The 10,334-nt window shown below is 39.2% G+C and overlaps 1 protein-coding gene across 1 annotated transcript in view; it reads left to right on the top strand.

The window, feature by feature from the left end:
- Positions 1–2,743: 2,743 nt before the first annotated feature.
- The window catches only part of IMPG2 (interphotoreceptor matrix proteoglycan 2), a 59,100-nt gene continuing 51,509 nt past the window's right edge, over positions 2,744–10,334 (top strand). Inside the window, exons 1-2 of the mRNA XM_065653063.1 lie at positions 2,744–2,822; positions 4,137–4,397. Coding sequence (XP_065509135.1) covers positions 2,744–2,822; positions 4,137–4,397 — 340 coding nt within the window. The remainder of the gene's footprint in view (positions 2,823–4,136; positions 4,398–10,334) is intronic.

Below are 10,334 nucleotides of genomic sequence, written 5' to 3'. Positions count from 1 at the left end.
ACAGAAAGTGAAAATTTTTCATCTAATTTTCTCAGCTAAACTGCTTGGGAATTTTCTTAGTGAATCCTATCAAATGCCATAAAGTCAGTTGTTCTAGTCCAGTTGTAGGAGGCAATCGGTAATGTTGGTATTAAGCCGTGTGAGTTTGGAAATAGGGAGTGTCTGCCATCATATGGCTGTTCATTAGAGGCATTCTCATTAAGGTATACCTTTGGTTTGCATCAGTTATTTACAGATGAGTGGATTTAGCTTTTTGAATAAATTGCATTTGAGAAACAAATTATTAAGAACAGCATGTGCTCTGCAGCAGAGTTTGTGACCATTACCTTGTAAAGAAATATAATTCAGCTAAACACATCTGCTGTATGAAAGTACATGTCCGTTCTTCTCAGAAATACAAATAGTCAGAAAATTGTCTTTTTATTTTTGGAGGTACTGATGTGACCTTGGCATGTTATGTCACTAGGATTATGCTTCCTTTTCTTTCCCCAAGCAAGAATATACTTTTCCGGAGTACTTTTGAACTGGTATAATTTGGCTGCTGGGAATGAAGAATTATGCATCTTCTGATGCAAGGTATTACTGTAAGGGCTTTAGTCAAATCAAGGGAGGTGTTAACTTCCCAGAGTTATCTTGGAAATCTATTATAAGAGTTGCTTTGCTTATTTAAAGATACTTTACTTATAAATTATTTTCGGCTGACATAGCCATACCATAGAAAACAAATTTTGACGAGATATAAAGCAGGTAGTTTTTATATTATTAACATTCTGAGTGCCTTTGAGTACTTTGAAAAAAACCAGCAATGCCGTGTACCTGAATACTCCCAAGGAAAACTTTTAATTGGTTTCGTGCTCTTACTGAAGCACGTGTATTCTGATAATTTTCTCTAAAAGGATTAGTTGTCATGCATTCTTGAGGTAAGTTAGTCTTTGCCTTTATAAGCATATATAGTATTTCTAATCTCAATTCGGTTGCATTTTTGCAGGGAAATGCAAGCAAAAGCATTCATGAAAGCAACAGTCTCTGAAGAGGATTTAAAAAAAAGTCTACTCTGTGTTCTTGAATTGAGGATTGAAATAATGGTACCCAAGCTAGCCTCAAAAGCTGCTCTGTTTACCTTGAGATGCCAAACAGGACTTCAGAACAGTTTATGGGCACCAGTGCACTGTTGTTCCTGTGCCTCGTCTCATCAGGACCGTGCAGTCTGCAGCTCCAGTGTGGTGTCCTGCACTTGGTGCTGCTGCCGCTATTGTAGTGAGCTTGACAGAGCAAGCCCAGCTGAACAGTGCTGATTTGATAGATTCAAAATGTCTGGTTCTAAGAAAATTGTTTGGGGGTATTAGAGCAGCTCAGTAGCTTAACTTCGAGTATAATTTGGTAGGTTTTTTTGGGGGGGAAGGGAAAAATATATTGTTGTTTTGAAAAATATCAATTAAAATCTATTAGATGTCGGAAGACAGAGCCTAAAAACAAAGGTGGTTTTACTTGATTCCTATCAGCGTCCTGTCTATAATACCAGGAATTATCAGGGTTATCTGAACTCCTGGAGCTCAGCAGAGCAGCCTGGAAGAGAGGAGTCAGCGCTGTATTGCTAAGGAGCTCTGTGTAAGTGCTCTGCCGACCGTCATCTGGGAAGCCTTGGGAATCCAGCTTTGAAATATTTATGCAAAACCACTGCCAAAATCAGTCCCTTCAGACAAAGCAGCAGTTTGCTCAGATTGATCTGAGTGCAGTAAGCAGCAAGTCCTGAGGTAACGCCACCCAGGAGACGGCCCTGATGCAGTTTTTTCTGGTGGTCTGAGCACAGTCTGCCATTGCAGGGCTGCTCCCGGACACGTTTCCACAATGAGATGACCCTGGTCAGGAGGGGAGCTGCTTTCCTGCACCCTTTCCTTTCTGCAGTTCTTCTTAGCTGATCGTCTTGTCAGGTATCTGTACTAACTTGTTCCTACCACTTGTGCCAGATAATACCTGAACAGAGATGAAAGAATCACAACTTGCCCCTGGTGTTATCTTTTGGGGGAGCACCCCTTCTGGGACGCGAGGGCTGGTGGTGTAACAGCACAAGATTTTTCTGCCTTAGCACAGACTCGGGTAGCAGGGCTCTGTTAGCTCTGTCACCACAAGAAACAATCCTACAGAAGGATTGCTTTGGTGTTATCTACATATGCATTGGTGTTTACGGGAGTCAGTTCATTTTTAGACACATTTATATAAGCAGAAGACAAAATACACTGAGACCTTCCGCTGGAGACTAGTGTGCTCCTTCTGATGTTTTGTGGTCAGCGTAATTTTCAAAAAGGGCAGAAATAGAAGGGCCAATGAAAAACTGTGGCTAATTAAATGTGAAAGGTGCTGTCCTTGTTTGGACTGTCTGTTAATGGTATGACAAGCTCTGGTAAAGAGCTTAGCTGGCCAGATTAAAATTAAAAAATTGTCTCAGTCCATCTGCTAGCTCCAAGGGGTTTACTTCCATCACCTTGTCTTGTTTCTTCACTGAAGCGGAATACCATCTTTGAAAAAAAAAAAAAAAAAAAACCAACCAACACTATTTCCAGGATGTCTTGGTTGACTTTTTTTACCTAATGTTTTTTTCTGAAGGTAATTACATGTGAAGTCAAGACGTTTTCAAGAAGGGCAATGCTCTTGGTTGGTTCAAGGATACGTTAAAGACAACAGCTCGTCTAAAAGGGATTTGCTTTTTTTTCCTTGCATATTGGTTTTTTTGACACAAATAAGTATGTTTGGCTTCATTTGGAAAATATTTCTTTGCCTTCCGGTTTTGGGAGTGATTAAAGGTGATCTTCAAATAGTTGCAGGTAATGCAGAAATCTGACTAATATTCTTGTTTTCAAAGTTTACCTTTGGCAGTGTGTAGAAATACAAATACCTCTCTGCTTTAATTATAACAAAGGGGACTAATACAGATACATGTTTAGTCAAATCTGTGCCATGATGTGAGTGTAAATATGGAATATTTAGAATGATTTCCAGGAGGTATTTCTGTACATTTGTGTTTTGAATGTAGAATGTAGCTACAGGAGACAAGTTTTTCCAACTTTGGGAGACATTAATTACTGATAAATGTTTTACTTGATGCTTTTTCCTTTCATAATTTTGTATTGAATCTTAAAAAGTGAGGTTCAGTCTTCTGCTTATGCATGCTGAAGATGTGTCAGTTTGGATAAAGATTGGGCTTTTGCCTTAGGGACCTTTTTTGATGTTCCCTTTTCCTTCTGATGTACCATGTGGTGAAGGTCTTCTGCAGTAGACCTGACTATTTAATATACCATTCAAAATAACCATGTTCTTCATCTTTCAGTCATCAAAGTCAAAGGTGCTATTTACTTTGAGGTTGCAGAATAAGCTCATAATCTGAGAGATGAAAAACGCAATGCACTTGTTACTGTTCTTTCTCTAATAAATGATTAATTGTGATTCTTCTTCTGTCGTATTTTTTGGGTTGAAAGTGAAAAAAGAAAGTTGAATTAACTAATTTCTGGTCAGGTGACTGCTGACTGTGGAGGATAGAGACTGTCAAACTAAAACCAGATAGATACGTTCTCTCAGCTGTAAAGTTTCCTCTGGATGATGTGGAAAAACTAATGTAAGAGGGAATTTTTACAAAGCTAAGGCTCATGAGGCTTTTTTTTTTTTTTTTTTTTCCCCCTGCTTCAGTCAGGTTGGGACCCACCTCATAGTGGTGAAAGGTGTCCTTGCTAGCTGGCAGTTCAAGCACCTTTTTTGATGCAAGGGATATAAATATTCCTAATGGAAAGCATGGAATAAGGAGACTTGTTAATTAATTAATTACTTATTTCATTCCTGGCCCTGAAAGCTTCTAAGTACATGTTTATTCATAAATATAGTCCCATTGACTTAAGCCAAATCAAAGAAGGGAACTTAACCCTTTGAACGCTAATGTTTTGTGTTCAGGGCTTTAAGTAATGTTATCATTTGATGGGTTGCTGTAAAGAGCTTAAGTTTATAATAGTACGGTCATACTGACAGGTTTTGTTAACAGAAAAAAAGCACAATTAATGTCCTTCAGAGACTAGAGCAATGGCATTAAGATACATATGATTCCATCGCTATCTCATCTGAGAAATTTACGTATGATTTTAATTTTACAGCAGAAGGTTATTCAGCTACAGGAGGAGGGCAGGCTAAAGATGGTTCACCAAGCCCTCAGCTCAGTGGCTGGCAGTTGGCAAACCCTTCTCTGCCTCCTGAGCTGAAAAAGCTCAATGGCATTGTGGAGGCTGAACAGGTCAGCAAGCGTTTGCTGTTGCGGAGGAAGCGGTCCGTTCTGTTTCCCAGTGGAGTTAAGATCTGCCCCGATGAATCTGTTGAGCAGGCTATTGCCAACCATCTGAAATATTTCAGACTCAGAGGTAAGTGGTTGTTGTATGTCTCATGGGTAATTGACAATGAACATTTATTTATAAAAAAGGTAATAGATAAAAGCTTTTAAATGTAATAAATACCATGCCATAAGAAATACATTATTACCCAAGAAACTCAGTTTTCTGTGATAATCTTCCTCGTGAGAGCTGTTCAGAGCTAAAAAATACCACCTTCTGGTTACACTTATATATCTTAAAAACTCTCAATCCCTGAAACCACAGTTAGTGTTTAATAATTACTCATCCTTTCTCATAGAACAATTTGAATGCGAAGAATAATAGGTGTTACATACTAAATGGCAGAACTTGTTGGTTTTATTTAGTGTTCTTCAAGTGCTAGTAGTATTTCCTGATGGATATTTTGGAAAAGAGTGAAGTCTGAGACATTATTGTCTCAGCTATGTGACTTTTGACTATATGTCATTGTGCAAAGCATAGTATATTCTCTTGTCTAGAAAGCCAGTCTCTGTGTAAAAGGCTGTAGTATAACAGAGATGAAGACTTTCTTTTAAGACATAGAAGTTGTAGAAAAGTCCCACTCGTAACTCCATTTATTCACTTAGAGCAGTGAAAAACAATTCAATTAAAACCATGAGTTGCCAAGCGTCTGTGTTTAAAAAAAAAAAAAAAAACACAACCAACCAACCAAACCCAAACAACCAAAAACCAAACAAATAACAAAAAAACCCCCCACAGATAATGTATTTGGAGAACAAAGTGGAATTACGTGGGATAGGAGCCTCATTCAAATATGAATTGTGCCCAGCTTGCAAGGGATGTTGACATTGATGATCACACAGACAGTAAAACAGGCTTTGCAAGCTTCTTGTATATGTCCACCCAGTAACACCCAAACTGTTCGTTGTTTTGCTCAAAATGAATCCATAGTATGTGCTTTAACTGCAGTTACCCCTCAATTATCTGTGATAGGGGTTTGTAAGGGCAATATTAAGTAAGCAAAAGAGTGAGTGATAATAAAGAAGAAAAATCTGTACCTTAGGTTGTAAAAGCTTATTAGAACCAAAAATCCACCTAGTCCATCTGCTTTCCTACTGGACTTACAGCTTCCACAGCCCACAAGGATTTATTGAGCAGAGATACTATGGCCACTCTTAGGACTTCTAGATTTAAACTTTTGAAGAAGATCTCTTCAAGAAGCAGAGGTGACTTTAATTAGCAGTAAGTCAAGCAAAGTCTGGTTCAAGCAGTTTGTCATCTTCCATTATCAGCAATGTGCTGCACCACAAGTATTTGGTGATGTCTAGTTAACTACATAGGAAGTTAAATGCACCCGAGGTGAGTGAGAGTTGATGATGCTGCTACTTTCATTCACAGTAAAACTGTTCCTGGAGTGTTATTGAGTTATATATACCAGCTTTTTCTTGAAACTGTGTTTTGGCTAGCTAGCTGAATCAGTGCAGTGATAAAATAGTGAGATGGACTTTCTTGTCTGCACTGTCAACAGAATAGTCCTAGGAAGGAGTGTGGTCACTGCATCGCTCAGAGACCAGCTACTATCAGTGACTAGAAAAATAACTGACCCCACAAGGGAATAAATATGAAGGTACACAGAATGTGTCGATTTTTTTCAATCTCAGTCTGCATTTTTAGAATCATCTTTGTATTCTGTATCTGCTGAACTAAGGAATGACTTTAATATCCCATACTTTCTCTGGAAGGGATGGTTTCAATACAGTCTGATCTTTCCCTAGTTTTACTTTACTATCAGCAAAACCCAGTGCCAATACCATGGAAGGAAAGGTTGATTGTTAAAGAGATTTGATAAATATATAATAAATATAGAGTAAATTCAAAGGGTGGCAAAATACAGGGATCTGGATTTAAAAAAATCAGTATTTTCTAGAACAGCGGTAGCACCCTTCAGCATATGAAAGTGTAAGTAATGGTATGATTACTCACTGGTGGTTGTTATTGCTGTAGTAGTCAGAAGCAACAGCCAAGAATAGGGGTGGTTTTGTACTTGTTTCTCCACACCTGCAGTCTAGAAGATAGATTTCTCAAGTGCTGATTTATTCCTACAGTCAACTACATTGCAGAACAGACTGAGTTTTGCATTAGCGGAAGATATGCTTTTCAGTCTCTTTTGAGACAAATCTGGGATTACAATTTTCTCTGTACTCCCCAGTATGATACAGTCTCTGTCTCTTGTAGCTGTATATGGAGGTCGATGCTGTTGGCTGGCTTTGTATTTCATTTCTTAGAATATAAAGATGGAAATCAGCCATAGATGCTTACAGGTTGGGTACTGTAGGCCTGTGGGTTGGGTCTTACAGAGTGTTTTTAACACTTGTCCTATTAAATTGTAGTGATGTTATGGTTTCTGCTGGAAGAGTCATGTAAATCTAGTTTAAATCTATGATTCTGGTGGCGCTTCATAGCTGGGCTGTTGTGATGAACACAAAGTGTGTCCAATGGGCAAATGGAGTTTCACACAACAGATTTTGTGGAAATCTAATAGTGGGATTTCAGATAGGCAATGTACTGTATATGGTAACATTGATTACGATTAAAGATGTTATTTAATACTCACAGGGAGATGGTAGCCCAAGCCCCTGTTAAATAAAAACTAATATATAAAAAACAGCTGTACCTGCTCAGACTAAAAGTCTGTCGTGACCAGTCACCTTATGTAGATAATTCAGTGAATCTCTCCATTTCCTTTGGTGTAAATAGTGAGTGGGTGGCTGAGGATCACAATAGATTTGGAAGCTGCATTAGCCAGTGAAACAGAAACAAGATAAGGATTGCAAGGTAGCATGGTTTGTGCTGTTTCCCCTGTCTTTTGCCTCTTAACTGGTAAAACAAAGGCTGCTGGATTTTGACACCATGGTTCATGGTTAGTACTGCTGCTCTTTGCCACCTCCAAGATGTAATTACTTGGGTGGCTGCCTTCCTAAATTCTGTGCTTTTTTTCCTGCTGTGATCCACTGTCATAAACAATTCATTGTATGCTCGTGAGTCCATCTTTTTGCAAGAGTAGATCATAGTCATTCTGCCAGAACAATGTTTGTCAGCCACAGCTTCAGATAAAACTGAAATCTAAAGACAGTGTTTAAAGATTTTGACCAAAGAAGGAATTAGACCATATTCTAGTGTGTCATAGCTGGTGAGAGGCAAGGACATTTGAAAAAAATAAAAGGTATTTCTCAGGACTGAAGTCCTATGCATGATTATGATCCCTAGATTGAGTAATCTCAGGCACAGCACTGAGCTTTCTCATTTTCCCCTTTCTTGGGTCACTTCAAATCTGTTTACTGAAACATTAGAAACAATGATGCTGTGTTCTGCACAAGGACAGAGTTAAGACTGAAGTTCCAATTTGATGCTGAAATCCTAAATGTTACAAATTATTCAAATCTTGCTGAATAGTGATGAAAGCAAACAGTTACAAGTCATAAAAAGTACCTGATTAAACAAGCATACAATGAAGTGTCTGGCAGAGTGAGCCTTTTCTCCTTGTTCTCGCCTCATCTCTGGCACATATTATGCATATCTCATACTCAGCCAATACATTTCTGAAGTTTATTTGTAGAAGGTCTAGTTCTGTCTCCCTCAACATATGAATTATTACGTCAGCATATGTTTCTAAAAAGCTTGACTTTATCCATGAAAGACATTCCTTTGTAGTTACTGAAATATTACTGGTGAAAATAGTTTATGTGCTAGTGTTTAGTATGTTATCCTTCAAAGAAAAAAATGTTCATGTGGATTAGCTAATTCACATTCAACTATTCTAATTTAAAATCCCGGTTTGTTGTGTGTATTGTTTAGGGGTTGCTATGTTGTAGGCCATACACAGCAGTATTTCAGCAATAGATGAAGTGATTCCTCTGCATGTGTGTATGTTAAATTGTTTAGCGAGTGCCAATGAAGTCTTTGCAGGAAAGATCTTTTAGGGAGGTGTCTGTCACTCTCCTGTCACTACAGTCCTTATCAAAACTCACTGCAGTTAAGCCGCTCAGTTGTACAGAAATTGTTAGAGAGGAGAAGGAGTTGACCTCATGTTGCCTCAAAATAGAATATTCAGCCTGATTCACTGCTCCTTGCCACTGTACACAATTCACCTCTTAAGAAGCACTAATGGGATTTAGCTGGGATTAAACTCCAGCACTGCCCACTTACACAAATGGCCAGAAAGCCACCCAACCCCCTACTAGGTGCCCTGTGCTGTCATGTGGTGCCCCTTCTGTCAACCTCAGAAATCCTGAGCATGGACTGAGTGTAATAGGCTAATTGTCTCTATTGTCTCTCGTTTGGGAGATAAATGCATCCTGAATGGTAAAGGTGGGGCCACAGAGATGGTGTATCCTACCCAGGTGCATTACAGGTGGCAATTTCAGAGAGAGGGAGAGAGATCTCATCACACATTTAGCTAGAGGTTTTAAAAAGAATGAAGGAAGTTTCCTTTAAGAAAGGAAACTTCAAATAAACTTCCTACAGATTTATAGGACTGAAAAGAGGTTGTTCCTGACTATGTGGATTTTTTTTTTTTTTTTTGGCTGGAACACAATTTATCTTAAGCTTTTCAGAATATTCTCTATTATTTGTAAGTTTGCTTGAGTGTAAACGCTGCATTTGAAGCAGATGAGCTCCCAAGAGCTCTACTTTTTGGCTTCAGGAGTAGATGTGCTGGGACTCACATGGTCTTACTTTATGTCCAGCTTTCTGAGGCAGCCTTTGAAACCTGTTGCAACCTTTAAAAGTCAAAACCTTGCCTACTTTAAGTGCTTCTGACACTTTGCTCAAGGAAGTTTGCACAAGGGCATGAGCCCAACATGCTGTTCTTTCAATTTTTACTGCTTTGGTGCTCTCTCTCAACTTGAAGATTATTATCTTGGTGATGAGTTAAGTGACTTGAATTTCTGAGGCATTTTGGGATGGACTACAGGCGAAATGTAGTATGTGCGTGTAAAATGTACCTTGGAGAAAAACTGCAGAACGAGCAATCCGGTTTGCATTCTGGGTTCGAATTCTGGTTTATCACGTCAGTCAGTTACACGTGCATACCTGCTTCCTTTGCTGTAGACTGCTGGAGTGATTGCCTCTCTCTAGCAGGGAGCTTTCCTCTGTCTCATAAGTCTTCATTTTTTTTAACATTTGAATTCTTCAGAGGAAAACTGCAAACTACCTGAGAGATCAGTTAACGCTAAAATACGAGTTATTTATTACTGCAGCCATGGGATGAAGGAAGTAATTTTCTAGAGGAGCTTACCTTCCCACCCACGTGTAGCTTCAAGGCTCTTAGCTCGCTGTCTTAAAAGATTGATCTCGATTTTATGATGCTTTCAATCAGTATTGTTTGCCAGGGATTAGAGGCCTCATGGCAGATCCTGTCTCCTCCAGGGCCTGGCGTTGCTAATGCTGCCCCACATATCTGTGCCTGTGGCTCCTCCTGTAGCAGGACAGTGAAAGTTTGGCACGAGATGGAGCCGTGAAGATCTGGCCCTTCTCACATGCCCTGAGCGCTCAGCGGCTGTGCAGGTGGCACGTGGCAGCACTGCTGGGTCTGCTCAGCAGTTCCTTCCCAGTCCTGGCAGGGCTGGCTAGTTGGTTTTTAAGGGTTTTGCAGCTTGTCTTAAAAACCTAATTCCTGGAAAGGTCATAACTCAAATCCTGTACAGCAGATTTATTTTACTTAATAGTTGGAGTCTATTTACACAACATATTGTAATAAGCAGGCAGCTTTAGTCATAACTCTGAACTGTTGGGCTCCAGTCAGTTTAATGTAAGCTCTGATGCTGCAGTTTTTTTCCATTCCCTTTAAGCATTTTATATTCAAAATTACATTGCTAGTCAAAAAGCTTACTGGTAAAACTGTTTACGTCACCCCCCCGCCCCCCTGACTCTAATTTTCTTTTTATTTTGGTTTCAAGAAGTCGCTATTTTAAATATTAGTCAAAAGTT

This window comes from Caloenas nicobarica, chromosome 1, assembly GCF_036013445.1.
Source record: "Caloenas nicobarica isolate bCalNic1 chromosome 1, bCalNic1.hap1, whole genome shotgun sequence".
Classification (NCBI taxonomy): Eukaryota; Metazoa; Chordata; class Aves; order Columbiformes; family Columbidae; genus Caloenas; species Caloenas nicobarica.
The sequence above is the reverse complement of the archived record's forward strand: the minus strand, read 5'-3'. Positions and strand labels throughout refer to the sequence as shown.